Source organism: Anopheles merus, chromosome 2R (assembly GCF_017562075.2).
Source record: "Anopheles merus strain MAF chromosome 2R, AmerM5.1, whole genome shotgun sequence".
In the NCBI taxonomy this organism is placed as follows: domain Eukaryota; kingdom Metazoa; phylum Arthropoda; class Insecta; order Diptera; family Culicidae; genus Anopheles; species Anopheles merus.
In genome coordinates this window covers 12,493,050-12,515,015 of record NC_054082.1, presented here as the reverse complement: position 1 = coordinate 12,515,015, position 21,966 = coordinate 12,493,050, and the positions used below count along the sequence as shown (strand labels likewise).

The following is a 21,966-nucleotide window of genomic DNA, read 5'->3' as shown; positions in this document are numbered from 1 at the left end:
TACAGTTACTAGTTCAATAAAATGTTTATTAGCTTGTAATTTAATGTATTATAAGGTAAAAGTATTTCGTTTCCAATGTCGTCACGCAGACACCAACGCATGGTGCAAGGAGCAGGGTAAAAATGACCGATGTATGGACGACATTCCTGTGCAATAAATTCCTAAAAGTATAATTTGATTTAAAATACCACCATCGGCACACGTCTCATACTCGTGCAGAATGTGTACCTTTCTGCACATTCACGAAAAATTATTAATATCTCCTTGCCCAACCTCTTCCTGCTCTGTAGGAAACTCATTGATCTTGGACAGGATAGCTATTCGAGCGGCCAGTTGGTTTCGCTTCGGAATGGCATTCAACAACTCCACTAAACTAAGCGCAAAGTAATAATTACTGTTATGGGCAACAGTGCCAACCGCCGGTGGGATCGTGTGTGCTGTCTCCTTCGGTTCTTCTTTGGCCACTACTCCATTTGAATAGGGCGAGTCGTACAGTTCCTCCATGAAGGAGCTATTCTGTTCCATCGGTGTGTCGGACCGCTCAATACGGATTGGATCTTCAGAAGAAGAAAAAAAATGCACGGTTTATTAGTAACGGTGGGTGAGAGCAAAACCAGCGGTACAGCACTTACCATCGTCTTCCCCTTCGGAAAGGCCGCTGCGTGACTTCGCTTTGGAGGTTAAAACTTCCGCAAGGAAGCTTAAGCGCTGGTAATGTTTCCACTTGGAGTTTTTCGTTCGCAAATGCTCCCGCCGGTACTGGTTGCGCAGACCTTGCCACTTTTTCTTACACATTTCAACTAAAGCGGAGGCAAAGGAAGCACACCAAGTTAGCAAGCGTATGCCCGGGGGAACGCTCCAAGCTGTAATACTCACTGTCCGTTTCCAGCAGATCGCTTATTTCCGCCCAACAGTCCTTTTCCAGCTTCCTGTTGTTGTAGTAGGGATCTTTGTGGTTCCATAGTAATGGTTTCCGTTTCACCAGCTCGATTAGCTTTGGTTCGGAAAACAGCGGACTGCCGACGATGATGCTATCCATGATTGCAGCAAGCAAGCCAAATGTATGCCCCGAAAGCGGAACGATAAACAAACATAAACAAGAGCTGCGAGACAAGATTAGCAGAGAAAAAGGTGTGACCGGAGCCGCGCAAACCAACATTTGCTCAACGTGTCGTATCCGTGCACAACGAACAAGTTACATTTAATTCGTGTTTTGATAAATGAAAAATATAAAAAGCAGTAGAAAAACTCTGCAAAGCAGCGAAACTCAGTTCTATTTAAACTACGTTTAGAAACTTTCGCAAAACAAAATAAATTCCATTCGAAAGCTACGGTACACGTGTTGAAGAAATCAACCCGCAAGCCTATCCGCTCGAAACGCTGCTGTCACCCGGAAAGCGGAAACAGTTCAAACGTCATATGACAGCGACTTTCTGCCCCTGTTCTGGTCTCTCTCTTTTTCCGGCATCGTGTATGCTAGCTGGACACATTTTGTTTAAGGTAGAGTCAAATATCGGTGTAAATATCCATGAAATTAGTCGAATCTGGCGGCAAATGGTGAATAAACGATCGCTTGCAATGCAACGCTTATGGTGCATCCCGAACGGAGCGGATTATACCGTGAAAAGTCTGTGAAATACGGTGCCAATCGTGGATTGTTGACAGTCGGAATGTGCCGCAGGTGGAAGCGTTGGCCGTGTTTCGGTGTGGGCCCGTGGTTAGCGATTGGAGCAAACAGTTAGATCGTGAAATCCGCTCATAAGCCAGTTTATTTCGACCGCCCCAGATGATGCGACTGTATTCATGGATATTTTGTACCATTTTAGCACGGCACATACTGTCTCACCCGCAGCTTCCTTGAAAGTTTGCCCGGTATTGAAACTGTATCTTCTTCCTTCTCTTTGTAGCCTAACTGATCATGGCTGATACCGCCACCGCTGCCGCTGCTACTAAGAAGCCGGCCAAGAAGGCCGCGCCAAAGAAGGCCGCCGCTAAGGCCGAGGCTGGTGCCAAGGCTGACGCCGCGAAGGCTGCCCCGAAGGGAGACCGCAAATCGCGTCAAACTCCGGAAGCGATCCGTGCCCGTGTGAAGCGTGCGAAGGAGCTGCGCACCCCGAAACCGAACCTGCCGCGCCCGAAGAAGAGCTTCGGCCGTCTGTGGGCCAAGGCTGTGTTCACCGGCTACAAGCGTGGGCTCCGCAACCAGCACGAGAAGCACGCTCTGCTGAAGATTGAAGGATGCCGCAACCGCAAGAACGTCCTGTTCTACATCGGCAAGCGGTGCGTGTACGTGTACCGCGGTAAGTCCAAGCAGAACCACCCGGGAAGCAACAAGAAGTCCACCATCCGCGCCATCTGGGGCAAGATTACCCGTTCGCACGGTAACAGTGGCAGCGTTCGCGCACGATTCCGCACCAACCTGCCCGGACACGCCATGGGCCATCGCATCAGAATCGTGAGTATCTTTGTTATCAACAAGAAGGTGGCCTGCAAGGTCTCCTCCTAGGCGAGGCCGTCCAACGAATCGGTGCTGATCGGACACGTTTTTTTTTCTTTTCCTTTACAGATGCTTTACCCGTCGCGTATTTAAGCGCAGTAAATCGTGTGTACATTTATAATGGAATCCCCAACAATAAAAAAGCACGAGTGAAGACGTGAATCCTCCTGGATATGATGATGTTTTGTTGTGTTTAGTGTATTCCTCTTTGCTGACGTCCAATTTGGGGAAGCTGACAGTGTCATTCGGTTTTGGAAGAAATTAACCGCCCCGAGAGCATTATGAGCGATTGCGAATTTTCCACTCTTAACCCTAGAGTTTGGTTCACTATTTTGGTGTAATTTTTGTCATAGGTTGTAAACTGTTGTGCATCTGGTAGACAAAATGTGAGCAAAGCTGAAAACTCAGTGTTGTGATAAAATTTGAGATTAGTGATGCTAGAACATCGTACACAGGAATCGTTCGCGATTCCATAAGCAATTGTTCCTTTAAATTGTGTTGGCTTTGCTGGTTAGTAGCAGGTCTCAGTTCGTGGCCTAACACATCAACTCATTAATTGGTGTTATCAGAGATAAACCTCATTTTTGTTATTGAACGAACGTGGATCAGTTTGAAGCTTTTATACGCCTATAAAGACAGCGTGATTGGCTTGTACCTCCGCATACAATTTTTTTTAATGCTGGGCAGGCTCACACTGTCGAACCCCCCATATACTACGAATGGAATTGCATGGGGCAAAAGGATATTCGAATAACTATATGGGATTATTTTAAATAGTATGAAAACTTCATGATCGCTTTGTAAAAACTATAGGTTCCATATTATTGCTACTTAAATTCTGTGCTACAACAGAGCTGACATATTTCCGAAAGAAATAATTACACCTTAGCCACCCAGTCTACCAGTTACATGAACTGGAGCTTAAGCCTTACAAAAAGCGTCCCTATTTAATGGGCACAATTTCTCCTACAAGCCGGAAAGTGGCTAGAAGCCCATTTGAACCCTGTTGACTGACTGTTTTGTTTTGGTTAGACAGATCTTCCCGTGATCCAGCTTAGTTTGTTTGGCTTCCCAGGTGATTCGGTATACGAAGTTGTTCTCCCAGCATGTTCTCATCAACAGACAACTTCTTGTATTGAGCATTCACCATATTGGCAAGATAACAAGCTCCACCTTATGAAATATCGTACTTATCCGGCACTACAACCGTTCGGTGGACCTGTAGCTATATCTGCCAATCTGCTATAGAGCAATAATGGAGGCATCTTCCGTGCCATCTTGCTGTCTTAATCTAGCCCTACCACACCAACGCTAGCCTGTCGAGCTAAATACACACACACTCCTTGACAGTGTCGATCGTTGAAGCACAAAACTCGATTCTGTAGCCAATTCCACACCCTCCGTATGGACAGAAACGGGATTTTGTCAAGTAACTACTAAGAAGGAATATTTGATTTATTCAAGTTAATTGATAAAAAAGTGCACCATAGACTATCAACATGTGATTGAAGTACAAACTGTAAAAGATGGGCCAATTTAATTCAAACACTTCCGTTAAACGAATTTCTCCCATCCCCATCGAAATTGTCCTCTTGCTGGAAGTTAATGGAACATCACTGTGCCAGCTATCAGCTACATTGCCTCTACGCCCACCGGTCAACTTACAATGGGGGGCATGCTAATCCATCAAAAACTAATTAGGAAATTGGATGCTACACCGTTGCACCGTCGGCACCGGCACAAGTGAAAGCGCTATCGTCCTTGCCCGCAAGGACGACCGATGATCCGCTCCAGGAAAGGTGTAGCAGAAAAAAAAAAAAAAAAACAGAAAAAGAAAAACAACGAAGACATCATTGCTCGACCACTATACCAACGTGCATAACATAACTGCGGACGGACGCTTTATGCTTGCCAAAGTGGAAATATTAAACATGATTTATACTCCAATCGAAGAGCAATTACGAGACGACCCCTCCCAGGTGAGGGGTGTTTTTCACGCGCACACCCAGGATCAAAGAAAACGGTCCCCATTTGCATGCTGATCTTATGTAACGCTCAATGAATACAATTTCATTTGATGCAAAGTGGGTGGTGTGTTACCGGGCGACGATCAACCTATATCCCCGGATTGCAACGACCGGGGAGAGCGAGAGAGAGAGTGTGAGCGACAGTAAATTAAATAGAAAAAAGGTCCCTTAGAGCCTCTCCATCGTCGCCGGCGTGCCATTCAGTTATGATTATAAAATTAATTGCACGCGACATTCTATCGCCTCGTGCTCTGCCCTTTCTTCCCTCTTTCGCTTGCACGTGCCGGGAGGGGTGGGGGATGGTAGTCCTGCTGGTTAGTCCCATCAACTAGAATGGCGCGTTCCGTGCTCTGTCTGGTGGCGTACCTCTCGCCTACCGCGTGACCTGACTTGCCGTTCCGGATCGCTGATCGAAATTAATTAATTGGAAATTGATACTGCCGATTGACAGCCCGGCGATGGTGCTGATGATGATGACGATGATGACGATGATGTTCAAGTATCTGATTTCAAACAAGTAATTCGTATTTAAGTGTAGAACAGCTCGATGAAGAATGAGCTAAAGTATGTCTTTTTGAATGCGTTTAATCCAATCATCCAAAAAGCTTTGAAGTATGGCTGAGAGAAGTGACAAAGCTAAGTGCTACATTATTAGCAGCTGTACTTCTCTATCCAACCAATCTATAGAGAACTTGGTTGAGCTGTACGACGTGTTAATTATTTAAAAAAAAAGCCAGCCTTCAGGCCTCGTAACCATGGTCGTGAATGTAAAATTGAATTTAGCTACGATTGCATTCGTGTGCCATCTTTGAGGCACAAACAGGCAAGATGTATCTTTCATTTTCCCAAAAATTGAACGCGGTGAAAACTAGCGCCAAACTCCTCCTATTGCAAACTCCTTTCCGTGCTGCGTGCTACTACCACCCGGCCACAAGTGTATTAATTATAGCAACTAACAACCATCGCGACCATTTGCCGTTGATCACTGCTGCATCTCGCATGATCGCACCCACGATCGTGAGCAATATTAGTATTGCGAAAAAAAGTAAACGAAAGGTCCAAAAATAGTAAACTCTAAGTAAAATGCGCGCAACCCGTGTGTGTGTGTGTGTGTGTGTTTGGTTAAACGCATAATGCACGTGACTTACAATTATCCTGTTTTCGGGCTGTCAGCACAGCTGGTTAGGGCTACGTCGGCGCGTACAAATTGATTTCTCTGCACGAACATCCAACGAAAGCGGACACAAAATGGACAAGAAAAAAAAAGAAAGAAAACGAACCCCGAAAACGATCGCACTTACGTGCACGATCATTGATGGCGCACACATCTCGTGAGTGAGTGCAGGAATTGTGTGAGTGTGTGTGTTTGAAATGTAATTTTCCATTGCAATGGTAACACGAAATTATTTCTTCGTGCTTTGTGGCACTTCCCTTGAACGAAGTGAAATCATCATCATCGTTGGCTGGCTGGCTGGCTGAGTTGGAAGAAAAAAGCGTGATTATGTTGCAACAACTAAGCAGACATATCCTCGAACGCAAAACTGCATCGATTGCAGGTTCATCATTGCATAATGTTGCACTCAGGTCAGCTGAATTGATTGGTAGATCGGTTGGCAAATCGCTCTCCCCTATTAGTTGACAGTGAAAACCCAATCTTTAGAAGCAAGTTCTCACACAGAGCACCCCCCCCCCCTTGACTTGAGAGGAAACTTCTCCCTCCACACTCCATCCAAACCCCTCCGGAGAGCCTTTAACCTTGGAAGAAAGTGGCCAGGCCAGGGTGATCGTTCCCCCAGTTATGCAAATGCATCATAATAAGAATCAATTTTCCAATTCCACACCCTCCGTGTGGACGGAAATATTTGAGGTTTGGGATTCTCCTCCGCGCCGTGGCCCAAGATTGTACCGAAATAGCTCCCTTTGGGCGAGAGGGTTGCGAGAGGACGATCTGCTTACAAGCACCAGCGACGGACGGTTCCAATTTTATTGCCCACATCCGTTCCACGCGCCACACGGGCTGATCTTGATCGTCTCGTGCGGTGCGCTGGGAGAAAGTTTTGAGACCATAAGGAAGTGGCCACCCTTTTGCTGGGTTTGTTTGATGGGACCCCAGTTGAAGTTCTAAAAATAGCCAAAGAGGGATGAATATGATTAGATGGTGTTGATGGCATGCAGAGCAAGGGGGTGTTGTTGTGTTGTTCATATCTAAACGCAGTTGTGATGGAGATTGATCAGAGACGAACCACAGAATCACCACCGAGCGCGGGTGCGATTAACTGCTCGCCTAGAATGATGATGCCTACAGGAAGTGTATGGCAAATGTTGTTTACGCGAATGAAATGATCCTCACAGCAATGATCAAACACATGCTTTTGGGGCGATGTCGACAAGAATCTGCGCAAACACTTTTGATTATGATCATTCATATGATTTTGCAGAATGTTCTGGAATTTATTCCGTTTGCTTTTCTGGCGATCTCTACTGATTGGATGCAGGTATTTTTGTAAGGGTTGTTTTCTTTTTGTTGGCATTATAAATTAGTAAGCAGCGAAAGAACGGGCACGTTGGGCATGTTGTATATGTTAACGGAAAAAAACCCGGCTTGTTTGCTTAACATCAATGTTTTGGGCAGCAAAAAAGCGGTTTATTGGACAAAGTGATTATACTCCCCCTGTGGGTGTGGGGGGTTTGGTGTAGGTTCAATGTGCCAGTGAATTCAAAACAAAGATGTTTTTTTCTTTAAATTTTACATAACGTCTACTAACGACCTTAATTGATTTGTGTACATGTCTACCGAGGATGTAACGGTTTTGGGAAACATTCATGCAGTAATTGCATGATCACATCGTCATCCTTTGGCATTGCTGGCGATCGGGGCTAGTAGTTTTTGGGGATGAGACAGTGCTGCCCTATCAGAGGTTGATACAGTAGTGCTGTAAAAAAAAACAAACAATGCACTCCGGACAACACACCATTAAGTGTGCACGAGAAAGCAATAATGGTGACGAATGTTTAGCTTTAGCCAGCCTTTAGCTCGTTGCTAATTGCCAAGATGCAACCGTCGCGCCCGCGGAAGTCTGACCGCCTGTGGGGACAGCTGACAGCACAACGTGAGGCACTGAACGTGAATGGTGCATTCCGGTGTTCAGTGTGTTTGTGTGAGTGTTTTTGAACGGTTCGTTTCAATCAAAGTTTGACAAAGATGACCCGGTTGAGTTTGCCTGATCGCGGAATGCATTTTGAAACAGGTGACTCTGGCTATCATGTCTACCGGGAACACCAGGAAACGCACGTAACAGAAAGAGAGCGAGAGAGAGCGAGAGGGAGATAGAAACCGGTGCTTAGGGAAGTCAAAATGGCACCACGTGCGGTGGCAGCATCAATTTCGAAGTGATCATAAATCATCTTCTCAATTTGCTCATTAGCACCAGCACTTTGGCCCGGGCAAACAATAGCTTGGCGGCCCATTTGTCACGGAGGTGGATGTCTCGCGAGGTTTCAACTGTTTGCCGCACATTTTGGTTGGGGTGGGAAAACCGGAAACGTGCTTTTTCTAGACGCAAATAAACCGAGCAGCAGTTGTTGGGTTTACCGCCACCCTGTGCCACAAAATTGTGTCCATCCGTACGATCAATACACGATCGCTGTGCAACAAACTGCATTCATTAGCGTCGGCTGGGCATGGAGGTGCAAGGGGTGGAATTTAGCAATCGTACCAATACCACCACGACCATCATCATCATCATCATCGTCATCGCGCTGGAGGTAGAATGAAATACGCACACAGAACGCTCGGGCAGCACAATTAGCCGGGGCTGAGGTTAACGAGCGTGGCTTATGCACCTTCCGTGGCCTGCCTGCGCGTATCGGAATCGGATGAGCGGGTGCCTCCGCGGCAATGCACAGGCGAGAGATGCACCGTGAGAGATGCACTACGCTGCAGAAATTTAATCCACTGTTGCGGCTCCATCTATGTGCAGTGTGGAATAAAAGGCATGTGATAAATGTCGTACGAAAGAGTTGTTTTTTTTTTAATATTCAAATAACAGATTTTACCTGCAACTGCCTCTCTCTCTGAGTGTAACTTTATGGAGAGACTTACGATAGGTAAAATAGAGAGAGAAGGAGAGCGAGAGAGAGGATGAGCAAGCGAGATACTTGCATTGGGTGCGTGGGCTCGCTAGAAGAGTGCAGATCAACCTGTGGAATTCCTTTGCCGTGAGTAGCTCCCACCGAACTCCACTTTACAGTGCTAGTCATGGATTTGTAACTGCTCGTAAGAAAACCTATATGATTTTTTTTTTTAAATAATACGGTCACTTTTGTATACTTGTATATATGTACAGGTGGTCTCCGAGATACACAGTAAATGGGAATGGAAAACGACTGCCAAATACCGCGTAAGTCAAACTTCGTGACTTCCAGCCAAAATATCACTAATTTTCGATTGATTTTGAAAGTAGGGGGTAGTTTTAGCCACTTAATTAGTTATTTCATATTATTCTGACTGAAAATAACAGTTTCAAACCTTTGAAATGGTTTCTAATATTCCATCAATAGGGACATGATTTGGCATTTTACAATTGATGTGTCAAATTAGTACAATTTGCTTAAAGAACTGTAAAATTTACAAAACCGCGTTACTCCGAGTCCCTGTATAAGAGGTACCGTGTATCTCGGGGACTAACTGTATGTATATGGATAAATAAATTGATGAATTCTCGATTATGTTATTCGATATACAAGTCGAATTTAATTATTTCATATATGTTGAAAATAGTGCACTAAAATATAATATAAAACTAGGTATCAAATTAGATTATATAATCAAATTAGGGAGCGGGAAGGGGGTTGGTTGTCTAAAGTGCGAATTATCAAGCGTGCGGATTAAGAAGGTGTGGATAATCGAGCGTGAACTGTTGTTTGGTGCATATGGGTATCCATGCAGAATAAATTGCATATTTGATAATAAATTTAATCCACTTACAAGCAAAAAATTACAGAATATTTTGCACCAATCGTATCATACAAATGATACAGTGTAAATTGTGCTAATTTGAATAAAAAATGCCGAGTAATCAATTGTATATTGGTCAAAATCCGTAAAATTCGAATTACGCGGATATTCGAGTTACGCGGATTCCTCGGGAACGCATGAACCGCGTAACTCGGGAACAGAGTATGATTCAATACAAAGGTAAACGGATGGCCTTCCATGTGTTTGTTCTAGAAGTACAAAAAGCAAAATAAATTTGATCTGAATCATTCAAAGTCATTAATCAACATGTTATTGATAACATTGGAATAATTGTTTGCTGTTTTTGAATTTTGTCAAATTAAAAGAATAAAACCAATATTTCAATAATATTGAATAATCCATCCAGGAGTTATACACCCTACCATTAGGTACTTTGTTAGTCGTTAGTAAGGCCTGTGTGTGGCGGTATGACATGCCATTACAGGATCAAAAGTAAATTGAACCAAATTTACTAAACAGACATATAGTAAAATGGGTTTGAGGGTATTATCGCTTACCGAGGTTGTACTAAACGAAAATGCAACACTAAATTCTGGTTCTAGTTCTCTAAACCTCACCTTTGATAACCATTCCACAGCAACGGCTTATCTCTGTTTTACAGACAGACCTAAACCAATGCCACCCACTGTAACGGAGAGCGAACACGCATTCTCTCACCAAAAACTACGCATTCCACTCTGCTCGCTCGCTCTCTCTCTCTCTCGCGCGCGCCGTACGTTTCCCACTTTCGAAGAAAACGGCCGCAGCAAACGGGGCCGCACGGCCAGCAAACACGTTGTGGGGGTTTGAAGTTGCAAGTTTGAATCGTAACCTCATCCGACGTGGACGCGACGTCCCAGCGCGCTCCTCGGTGTACGCGAACGAAACTGCAAGAACAGGCCAGCGCACCGCACAACTACATCGCTGAACATTTTGAGCTGAACACTCTGCTTCAGCCGACGATCGAAAGGTGGATGCAGTTTGCTGTGCCACAAATAGCATCCAACGTGAGGTGTGAATCACGCTGCATCAGTGTTTTTTTTAAATTTCTTCGTTTGTTTCGGAAGTAGAACGCCCTCAAAACCGCGCAGGTTCGCCATGACGGCCCGTTTAAATCTCCCGTGTAATGTGCGTACCCGATCGGGCCCCGCGTAGTGAGCGAGACTTGAGTGTGAGTGTGTGTGGTGTTGTGTAGGGGTGGAATGTAAAAACAACGACGGCCACAGCCAGATCGGAGGGAAACTTTTCTGCTGCTGCTGCTTCGCAGGTTGAAAAGTCATCCGGTGGCCCCCGCGTCGTTGATCGTGTCGTTTGCACCAACACACCGAAAGCCACGATCACACTCACATGCTCGTGTAGGGTTGGGGAAAACGGTTTTGCGGAAGAAAGGGCGACCGAAAAGCTACAGCACAGCAAGTGAACAGGGTGAAGACCGAAAAAAAAACACCAGCAGTACAAAAACACGCACCACAAAGCGAAAGAAAAAGCTTCCCGTGATCATTCTGACGGAACGGGCTTAACGTGAGTGAGCGTGTGTGTGTGTGTGAGTAAAAGGTGTGTTACACGATTGAGGTGTCAGTGGCACAAGAAGCAGAAGAGGAAGAAGAAGAAGAGCAACAACACAGAACAATCTCTTCTGGGGCAATCCTAGTGAAAGAATCGAACAAGCGAAAAGGAACGGAAAAAGGAACGGAAGTGTTTGTCGCTTTGACTCTATCTACCCCTCTTACCCCGCACCAGTTCGGTACGCTTCTTCGCGCACAGGTGTGTATGCACGTTTGCTCAGCACGTCACCAACACAGGAACAAAACAAGCACACACCTGCACCTTCGCCCCTTCGGCCCTGTACGCTGCAACGCGGCAGGAATTTAAAGTACTCACGCTCCCCTCCCAGGGGCCCAGGGATCTCCAGTAGAGTAGGCTCCAGAACCGGAAGCTAGCAGCGATTTAAAAACCGGAAACCGAAACGAAGTAATAGAACAAACAAAGAGGAAAACCAACAAAAAATCACAACTACGATCGAACCCGTGTGTTCTCAGTTTTCTCTTTAACAACAACTAAACAAAAGACGTGTGTTTTCGTAGTCTGAACTTCGCAGTTTTTCCTACTGAAGGCGCTACTCCACGACTACTTTATACGCCCCCCCCCTACACTCCCTCTTTGCGTCTGTGCACCTGTTTTGTTTACACACAGTGCACCCACTTCCCCGAAAAAAAAAAACTGCAACAAAACACACACAGACACATTTTACGATAACAATTTTGAATTTTCTTCGCGCTCCTGTCGAAGAACAAATTTCAAGATTGATAGTTTTAACAAACAAAGCAAACAGTCCGCCACAGCAAACGTACCACGCGGAGCGATTCGGGCCGCATTCTCGCCCTCCTTGCCCTCCCTGTGTGTGAAGGATTACAAAACTTGGTGGTTGTTTGTGAAGGGCCAAACAAAAACAAAACCCTGCACACCGCCGTGTGCGGGTGTGACAGCTGCCCAAGTGTCATCGAGTGAAGGGAAAAGGTGATCTTTTGGTGTATTTACATCCCGTGCGGTGGGACAAGCAGGCGCTGCCAAAGAGCGTGGTGTGTGCCTTGCTGTGAAATTCTAAAGGTGAAAGACGGCGACACCGCGCAGCTACGAGCAGTTGGCGAATGGGAGCAAGTTCTTGCCGCCGCTCTTGAAGTTCCGAGTTCAATTCGTGATTCGTTCACAGTGTGTCTCAGTGAGTGTATGTTTACGCGTTTGTGTGCGTGTGCGTGTGTAGCCACAACAATCCCGTAGCGATCTTGTTTGGCTGTCATGTTTTGGTGTTGTTTGCTGTAAGTTGGTGAATCTGCGTGAGCCATTTCCCGGTTGCGGCTCAAACAGCGAAAAGTGCATACCCGAAGCAGCTATCGATTGTGGAAGTTTCATAGAAGCTGCTGTGTTCGAGGCACTGTTGCAGTGAAAACGGTCCAGACACCCCACCAACCACCAAAACAAAACGCGCTGCAGAGCAGTTGCAGAGCAGCAGCAGCAGCAGCAGCAACAGCCCACAACACTGGCCGTTGAACGGAGTTAGAAAGGTAAGAGCAATGCGCGAGGGCTAGCTCTTCAACCGCAAAAGAACGGCACGCTGTTCTTGCCGCTGTAAAAGATGCGCGCCATTGCCGTTAAACCTAATCTTCGATCGAGGACGAAGAAGATGACGACGGCGTCGGAGGTCTAATGAGACCGCGACTGGGTACGGCTGGAGCCGGTTCTGGAAGGGTGAAAATTTAGGGAATTGAAAACACGGAGCAGAGGAAACCACAGATAAGCGCACCGTGCATCAACCGTGGTACGTTCCGGTTGGGCAATTTTGTGTGCGTCACTGCAGGGAGAGAAGGAAATTGCCCTTCAACGAAGCGTTTTTTTCGGAGGGCTCAAGAGGTACAGGTGTATTTCTTCAGCAGAATAAAACCTGCCCCTTCATGCTGGGAATGCACGTTAATGTTGAAAGCTTTCAAATGCATTTCTCCAGTTTAACGTTTTTGTGGTTGTGGTTTGATCATGCGATGTTTTGCCATCTTCGATGTGTGTTAAATCACATGTTACATGTGTTTGTGACTGAACTACTGTGAAATAGTAGTACCGTTTAATACGATATATATAAGACATGTTTTGGAAAAATGTGCTCTATTAAAAAAATTTTCATACTTTTGCACAAATTCATCCGTTTTTGATCACAAACAAAAGGACTCTTTTCAATTGTGTCGAGCAACAGTAGCAATCAACTCCAACAAACTCATTAGCACCACATGTATGATGCGCTCAATGGGTGGTGTTGGCTCAAGCTTTGATCTAATAGTAATTAACTAAAAAACTGAAAAAAACATGCCACTTATTTTGTATTCACTGTAGCGTACTGCATTTGCCATCCTCGTATGCATAATTCGATTTATTTGCGCATCAACTTCGCCTCCGTTCGATCGACCACCATCCAATATAAACTGTAAAACGCACTATTACTGTACCCAACACTCCAATGTACTCGTATGCATTGTGGGTGTGATGACCACCTGTGGTTCTTTCGATTTTCTAATTACTCTCCAATTGTACTGAGCAAACCACCTCGACCACCAGCACCACTAACAGCGCATGGGTGTGCAGCAATTTGCAATTCGAACTATAATGACGCCGGGGCAACGGTGAATTTCGGATACTGCAAAGTTCGGCACAGGTTGTGTGATTGCCCCTGCGCCCACATCAGTTACGAGGAGAGAAAGAGATAGTGAGAAAAAGAAAAGCGAGATGCACGAACAAATATTCCGTTTTGGAAGCTTTGGGAAAGTCTCTTTTTTTGTGCTGGATGTTTTGGAATGGTTTGCCGGGTGTTGGGAAATTGAACGCTAATGGCGAAAGAACGGATAGATGATTGCACAGGTGATGCCAGCGGGGGGGAGAGAGGGTTTTTTAATGTGATGTATGTTTTTTGAACGAAAAACCAAAAAGAAGAAAAAAAACAACACAACAACCGCAGCAACAGCACGATATATGCAAACAGTATTAATTCTGAATAAATATTCCCATTTTCCCATCGAGCGGGGAGCACATTATTGCATGGGTTGGCTCTCAAATTTTCCGCTCCAGAGCATAAAATGGATGTGTGCGTGTGCGGGTATTTGTTTAAAGCATTCGAGCGAAGGAAACGCTAAATGAATTGAAGTTTGCTTTTATGAATGAAAGCGGAAATATTATTCGGCAAACTTTCCGGCCGCGAATCATGCATTAGCCGTTGCCGTGGTTCTGGTTTTTGGACTGTTTAATATATTTGGAACATTTTGATGGTATGCATGGTAGCAAGGGTAGCACATAGATGGAAGGCCAAAGACAATTGTGAGTTGCAAATTAGGGTTAAATGTGAATCTTCACTGGAGAAAGTTGTTCTGTTTCCCTTTTTCTCAATCGTGGTTTGAAGTGAAATTTGGATGTGTCCTGGGGATCAATCAATCAACAATAAAAATTGTTACTGATGATACTGGCAAAGGATACTAAAGTATTTCTACACACTAGGACAACTATTACGAAATTCCATTGAATGAGCTGTTTTGTTCGTTTATTGATGCTTCCATCCCTCACTAGAATGTTCTTCGGAGCAATGAATCACCGCTTAGAGGAGAGACATTTGTGGACACAAGTGTGGTACCATTTGGTCAAACTAACGTAGGTTAAAACAGAAAGTATTTTGCTGTTGTTGTTGCTGTTGTTGTTGTTGTCATAAAAAGGAGTGTTCCAGCAAAGGAGCTCCGACCTTTCCCTTAAAAGGTTGTCGTCTTTATTTGTTTAACGGCTGAGGATGCCCTTTTTTCCATGCTCCGGTTCTTAATTTAATTTTAAATTCATCACTCACATAATCCATCCACCGTCTGCCGGAAGCATCCATCAACCGACCCGAGACGACAAAAATGATACCAAAACCTAGCAGCCAGCAAAAAAAAAAACGAAACACAACGACAATGTTTGAAATCTTGGGGCCAACAACAAAATGGGATGTAATTAATGTTTGTCTCCTTTGGCACACCCGAAACCTACACATTTCCTAGCATATTATGTGATGAAATTAGACTTTAATCCAATAACAAAACATCATTCCACGGTGCGGAGTGGTTTTTTTGCTAGGTGAAGCAACATTCATCCTGTTATGTGTTTTGGCGCTCAATGGCGCAGGATGTAATCTTTGGCGATATTAATCTTCCCACGTCCCACACCAGGGTATGGTGAATTTGTTAGACATAAATTAACCTAAACTCCACGTATATTGGTATCTTTCATTCTCAGTTCCGAGAAAATTTCAATCCGTATGCTACTGAGATAGCAAACCACAAAAGAACCTACGTGACAGGTCATATATCCTTCAGAATTCAGTATGAACAACTTTATGCGAAATGTGTTTAATCGAATTCCGTAAAGGTATGACGCTTTCCTACCTAAGTTCCTGTTTCATTGTTCTGCTGTCGTCTCGTGCGTTCTTTCCCTTGTATTCTTCAACGTCTAGCCAAAAGTAACATCTTTGTATATAGATTGGCCCGTCATGCCTTCCGACCCGTGCTGCACCACCGTTCTGACGTCTAAACTTTGTTCCTTCCTTCAATTGGCTACCTCTGCTATTGCTCCCTCGTTTTAGACCAAGATGAAGTACAAGGTGCGCCATCATCATCCGGGCCCAATATTGCTCCTGAAATGTACATTACTTTGACCGGCGTCGTCAAGCAACGTTGCCCGTGGAGGTTGAAGTTAGAATTTCACAGACAACTTGACCCGAAGTGTCTCCGTAGCCCATCCCCCTTCTCTCGAATGACGGGTGCCGGTGACGGTTAAAAATAAAACATTCTTGAATAACAACAACCATGTTCCCCCCATACGAGCGTGATCGTTGCTGGAAGCTTTCGCGGAACTTCGGGAAGCCAGCGGGAGCAACGTGAAGCCTGCGACTGCCGGTGGACGGGAGAGTTTGCCAGAATCTTGCTCTAACGTGACCGGCAAAAATGTGCCGTGTTTCTTCGTGCTGGATTCGTTTGAAGTTGCGTTTCGGCAAGGGAAGACGCCGGACGGGAGCCACTTGACATGGGATGTACAACGACCACCGTCCCGTCGCCCCAGTGCACCAGCAGCGTGTGAAGCATAAACTAGTGTTTTGCATTAAATTATACTTTCCTTTCGGTAAGCGATGCCCACCGGCAAACTGGAGACATTCTGAGGGCCCATGTCGGCCCTTTCAAGCCCGTATCCCTTGCTCCGGTGCAGGTTTTCACATAACGTTTGCATGCGGCTGTTGTTGTTCGTTACTTGATTGGCTTCCTGGAAGAGTTAAGGGAAAAGGAGAAGTTTTAAATTTCGGTTCCGATGACTTTGCAAAGGGAGTGGAGAAAGAAATGCTGTGGACCTGTTTTTTTTTTTGTGGTGGAATCCGTCATGCTTCACGCTTTGCTAACGAATGGAAAGGGACAGCCGATTGTTTTTTGCTTTAGAGACAATGTGAGTTAATGTTTATTTGGTTTGATTTATTATTCGGTTTATCGTGTTCATGAGATTGAACTTTTAATCTGAAAGACAATCAGTAAATGTTGTCTGAGCAAGCATTCTAGGATTTCCTCTTTTCTTGAAATACAGTTTCTCGTGTAAACATTTTCATCCAGTAGAGCAATGAGTTTCCAGAAAAGCTCCGATTCGGTTTTACGTACTGCTTGTCATATCTTTTTTTTTTTAAATTCCATCTCGCAATCGTCGAAAAGCCAATTTAAACTCCCCCGTCCAGCGCTTCCAAAAGCGCTGTGTGCCATTTGGACCGCTGTTTGTGTGTGTGTGTGTGTGTTTCTTATCGGAAATGAAAAGTGTCGGAAAGGGGGGGAAAAGCACTGACAGGGAAATGATTTTTCGGTCAACTGGAATGGTAATGTGGTAGTGCCGCACCAGCGTGCCATTTTGCCTAATTTGTTTCGCTTTTGCAATCACTCTATCCCTCATCCACGCTCCCCCCGTTTCGGAGACGGTTGGTGGACGGAGCAGTATCGGCTTTCATCCCACGGAGTGTGACATGGCCGCCAGATCCTCTGCCTTCCCCTGTTTTGGCCGATTGTGCTAGCCAAAAATGTAAATGCGACTCGGCGATGGTCCGCGATGCGGGAAAATGGCTTGAATCAACATAATTTAGTGTGACAAACCCCATTTGTGACTGAAAGCCATCATCCCCCTCCCATAGTGCAAAGCGTGCAAATAGGTCAGTGGAATTAAGAACGACGGCACGCTCAGTGGGGGGAAGGTTTTGAAGGAATTGAACCTGGGGGGGTATGTGGGGTGATGGATTGAAATGAAGACATGGGAGGTAAATTGAAGCAGCGATTGAAATGCGAATGGATATGACCACAGCGTGGTGAGGATGTTGTTTGGGAATATAGATTTAGCTTTATGCCCGGGACAGTTATAATAATACTAATTTTATTTATCAAACAACCCTTTCCCCTTTCTTCTTTTCTCCAGTCGTTGGTCCGGAGAGCAAGATCGATTTCCACCCTTAAGATCCAATACCAGACTCGAAAAAATAAAAACATCAGTTTCACTCAGCAATCAGACATTGAAATGGCTTCCCGATGTGCTGGCGATTCGTTGCGACGGGGGTCAGTCTGGTGCTTCCACCCGGCAAGAAAAGAAAAGTGAAAGGAAGTAGTATGTGTGCTGCCCGTACGTTATTGTTTATTGTATGGCATCTCCCGAACAAGACTCGATGCTGTAAAGGGCTCGAAGTCGAAGGGCACTCTTGCAGAAAGCACCAGTTCGTTAAGGGTCGAAGGGTCATCAACGAGCACATCACACCACCACAAACAGCAAGCAATTTGCTCAAGTGCATGTTCTGCACAAGCTCGGATATAGCGCACATTCCAATGGAAATCACTTGCAAAGATGGTTCCTTTTTCCCCCCAGCTAGATTGGTTCGTATTCCTTTCGCCGGAAAACACTCACACGTCAGGCGGCTGCACGCGTTGCAACTGTCAGCTTTCATTTTCCGTGTGTGGGTCTGTGATATGTTTCCCGGAACAAAACTGCACTTTTGCAGCGGGCCGCTTTTATTGCCCATTTCACCGAAAGTGGAAACTTCCATCAGAACAGCACCCGAAGGCACGATGAAGATGCGGCCTCGTTCGGACATGGATTTTCATATTGTAGCGTGTGCAATTCGATATGCGTGCTGCCACAAAATGGTTTGCGTGGAAAACTATTAAAGTGCAAAACACCGAACCACAATTTTGGCCGACTGTTTACTTTGGTCATAGTTTCAACAAAATCCGGTTCGAAGGACTAAAGTCTTTTTCAGGACAGTATGGTGATAAAATTGCACGGGATGAAAGTGTGATTAAATTTCGTTTTAAAACTCCTTTCCACACTGTTCCACTCTACTCAGTTTAGCACTGTTTCCAACAAATCAAGCCTAAACGTAAGAGACAAAAAATGGCGCAAAAATGTCACGCGCGTTTTTTGAAATCTGTCCTCAAGCCGAAAACCATTAGCGAACGGAAGGCGTTGAACTTTTTGGGGGGATAGCTGTGAGATCGCATCGGACATCGCACCGAAATCTTTCACCATCAGCCGCAGCCTCCCAGCCTTCGCCTTGCCAATGCCGTCGTCATTGGCCCCGCCCTGCATTCCCCACTCCACCTCCCCCCTCCTCCCCACTCCCACACTGTCCACACCAGGTGTCTAATGCTGTATTAATAATAAAGCTATTAAACGTGAATTACGGCAACGATCGTTTCCCTCGCTACCTTGCCCGGTTCTGCCGGCTGTGTGCACGTGTGCACACCATTCGGCACCGCAAATGGAAAACAATAAATGCGGGCTCTGTGCGAAGATTTGCTTTCCGCAACATTGGCGCGAAACCTGCGCGAGAACCAGTTTGGCAACGACAACCGCCACGATGCATTAGTGCAGACTCTCTATGTGTGTGTGTGTGTGTGTGTCTCGTATTTGGCAATGCTGCGAAACGGTGGCAATACTGCCGAGATAGGTGATGTGTAATTTATCTTCCACGAAATCACTCTCGAGCCCAACGAGAATAGGGGGGACGAGACGGGAAGGTAGGCAGACCCAACGGAGCCTTTGGGCGGTCGATTTGCGACTGGTGATGAAAGTTGGTGCGCGATTCGATATGCAATTTTGTGCGAAATGTTCCCGCCCCACCCGAGTGGGAGGGCGCAAGTGTTTTGTTTTGTCGTTGGCTGGTGTGCTGGGAGCTTCGTTGCAGCGCGGCACGTGCCTGATCGTAGCCCCGAACCACTATTACTCGCTCCAGCCGTTTACTACACTTTAAGTTAGGTTTAGGTTTTTGTTGCCCGTTTGCTGCTCCTTCTATTGCTCTCTTTCGTTGTGTGTGCAAAAATCTACCCTTATCGCAATCGTGCGGTAGAGCGAGTTTGCAATCGCGCTTGAAATTACCACCGGCTGCTCAACCACTGCCCCTTTAGCTTTCATAACTGGAAGCGCCAAGAGGGTACGATGTGGAGCGAACGCGGGGTTTTCGGTATCCGAAGTGTGGACCATGGGTTGGAGTTGTATTGAAGCGACCCCGGGCCGAGGTCAATTGATTAATTAGACCAGATGCCAAACCCCGCACGGTGGTTCGTGCTCGGCAAGCGTACGGAGGAATTTTCATCTATGAATATCCAATTGGATTGGGGAATGCACAGGGAAAGTGGCGAGAGAAAAGTCCGGAATCATTTCCATGCATAGAATTTGCCCTTAATTCGTTGTGTTACTGCCGCCTCAGTTCGGTATTATCAGTAGTAAAAGGAATTGGGACAAGTAAACGACAACATTTACGCATTTGCCCTGTTCTAATCCATCATGCTTTACTGCTAATGAGATGCTCACCCTTATCCATGATACAGTTGGGATAGGTAGTGGTGTAAAGTGTACCACGAGTAAGGTAAATATTTTGCGCCCGCACATCATCATTTGCTGGACCTGCTAGCTAAGCCCAATACTACCGTGCAGGAGATCGTTTGCATGCCAAAATAAATCTGATGACAGCACAATACGCAATCTAATCTCGGCCGATAACACTTGTCCAATAGTGAGGTGAGCAGTGCTGCTACGGATGCGACGGTATTATCGGAGAAAGAGGTTGTTATTATCGGGTACGTGAGGCAAATGTGTACAGCAAACGTGTGCTGGTGTAGGATTTTTTAAGCAAACATCATCCAATTGGTGCAGCGGCAGTCAATTCCAAGGGTTCGCAAATAAGAAGCTGCCAGACGTGGGCTACGATAGCACGCCCGACGCTGTGTCACATAAAGCAATGCTAAGTGATATCACAAATCCTGTCCAACTACTGTGCGCTGCTGTAAAGTAGTGGCAAGGGCAGTATCATTTCCGGTAGAGCACAACACGAGAACTTGAATGCATGCAGTTCGAGGTGCTTTGAGGCGAAACGGTTAGAGATCTCGCTACAACATGCCAACTCCAATGCACGGCGTATCTCGATCCTTGACAATCGAACGTTCGAGCCTCCACGACCGCAGGAGATCACTACTTCCTGAGATCGTTGCCGAGCGATCGTGTACGGCAGTGACCCTTTGGAGCAGCGGCTCAGCTGTAATCGGTGACCGTGACAGTTGTTGCATGGCGCCCAACGTCCTCTCAAGGACAGCAGCTAACTGTAGTCTGGGATACAACTTCCGAATTCTACCAGCTCCGCATGCGGAGTGCATCTTCAAAATGCCCACGGTTTCTGCTCCACGTATCGGAACGTTCGAAGGACATTGGCTTAAAAGGGTTTGTAGGCCTAGAACTTCACCTTAGCTAATCTTTGCAGGCTTGAAGGTCAAACGTTGGAGTGTATGTCTGACTGCTGATGGCGACTACAGCTCAAACCCCGGGGGTTGTTCCTGTGGCTTCTTTGTTGTCGACTTTGAACTCTTGTTGGGTGCGCCAGGATGGATTGTTTACGGAGTGGAATATCAAACCCGACATGTTGTACAAACGTGCACGGTAGTTCCTGTGGTTTGTTTTACATATGCTGAACCACCTTGCAATCTAAGCCTTCCTCCACCCCGCGCCTAAAGCTAGTGGGCCAGTGGGCAATTCCTGGAACGCTAGATCCCTAATACGCTTTCCCTGCGCTTATCGTTGCAAAGCGATGCTATACCTTGATAAGCTTGACGCCAGTTTATTGCAATTGTAGTTTTATAAACTGAACCCCCTTCCTTCCACCGTTATCGTAATGTGGAATTGCGCTGCAGCAGCCAGGACGATTGTACGCGAACGTGAACTACTCAGACGACCCTGACACTCAATCTTGCCTTCGGAGAGGAAACAGCCGGTGTTTGTTGTTTCTATATGGGTATTCCTAGCAGCTTCCCGCCTGAAAACGATACGCCACCGTTAGTTTAATTAGCTTTTCATGTAGTTTGTAGTTTTCCATTGGCTTCTACCAATTGCTGTATGTTTGTGTTTTTTTTCCTTGCTTTTTCCTTTCAGGTAAGCCGCAAGGGTCCGCCAATTCCCCCACTGTGCCTGATGGAGTGCTTCACCCCTCGTCAAAACCTCCCTCAGCCGGGACGGGGTGCTATTATACTGCTTACGATGTAATAATTGGTACAGTATGTGTGTTATGGTTAGCTTCGCAGGGTGTTTGTTTTTTCGATGCACTTTTTTTTTTGGGCGCGGGCACCTCGGTCGGGGAGCGAAAGATGGATGAGATGCTTGTTTACCGTTTATATGATCGGTAAGCAAAACTCTATGATTAATCAGCCGGCTTGTTATTGGAGGCGCGCCACAGTGTGTGCTAACTGCGTAGTGCGGGTTGTGATTAACGATGAGAGGTTTTCTTCGGAAGTGGTGCTGTATTTGGGCAACCTGGTTTGATAAGCCTGTGCCGCGCAGGCAAAAGTGGCAAAAACTTGGAATGTAGGCAC

At 45.8% G+C, this 21,966-nt stretch overlaps 3 protein-coding genes across 4 annotated transcripts in view; 2 read left to right on the top strand and 1 right to left on the bottom strand.

Moving 5' to 3' along the window:
• LOC121588511 (transcription factor Adf-1-like) lies at window positions 1-1,100 on the bottom strand. The gene is made up of 3 exons (XM_041906540.1): window positions 877-1,100; window positions 633-800; window positions 1-557 (listed from the first exon to the last, which is right to left on the bottom strand). Exons 1-3 carry the CDS (start codon window positions 1,037-1,039, stop codon window positions 241-243), a joined length of 648 nt encoding a protein of 215 aa, XP_041762474.1. The 5' UTR covers window positions 1,040-1,100; the 3' UTR covers window positions 1-240.
• Window positions 1,101-1,391: 291 nt separating this feature from the next.
• Window positions 1,392-2,669, top strand: LOC121588512 (60S ribosomal protein L35a). The gene is made up of 3 exons (XM_041906541.1): window positions 1,392-1,500; window positions 1,908-2,455; window positions 2,567-2,669. Exons 2-3 carry the CDS (start codon window positions 1,919-1,921, stop codon window positions 2,588-2,590), a joined length of 561 nt encoding a protein of 186 aa, XP_041762475.1. The 5' UTR covers window positions 1,392-1,500; window positions 1,908-1,918; the 3' UTR covers window positions 2,591-2,669.
• A 7,668-nt stretch (window positions 2,670-10,337) lies between these two features.
• LOC121601958 overlaps window positions 10,338-21,966 on the top strand; it is a 64,000-nt gene continuing 52,371 nt past the window's right edge. For both annotated transcript variants that reach the window (XM_041930764.1, XM_041930760.1), the window contains exon 1: window positions 10,338-12,603. The gene's annotated coding sequence lies outside the window, so the exon portion shown is untranslated. The remainder of the gene's footprint in view (window positions 12,604-21,966) is intronic.

What these genes read in the sequence shown, in the direction of transcription:
- LOC121588511 (XM_041906540.1), bottom strand. Translation starts at nt 1,039, where the DNA reads ATGGATAGCATCATCGTCGGCAGTCCGCTGTTTTCCGAACCAAAGCTA. An exon ending in CGATCTGCTGGAAACGGACA is followed by an intron (nt 801 to 876) that starts GTGAGTATTACA and finishes CCTCCGCTTTAG; the next exon opens with TTGAAATGTGTAAGAAAAAG. An exon ending in TTCCGAAGGGGAAGACGATG is followed by an intron (nt 558 to 632) that starts GTAAGTGCTGTA and finishes CTTCTTCTGAAG; the next exon opens with ATCCAATCCGTATTGAGCGG.
- LOC121588512 (XM_041906541.1), top strand. Translation starts at nt 1,919, where the DNA reads ATGGCTGATACCGCCACCGCTGCCGCTGCTACTAAGAAGCCGGCCAAG. An exon ending in TGGGCCATCGCATCAGAATC is followed by an intron (nt 2,456 to 2,566) that starts GTGAGTATCTTT and finishes TTTCCTTTACAG; the next exon opens with ATGCTTTACCCGTCGCGTAT.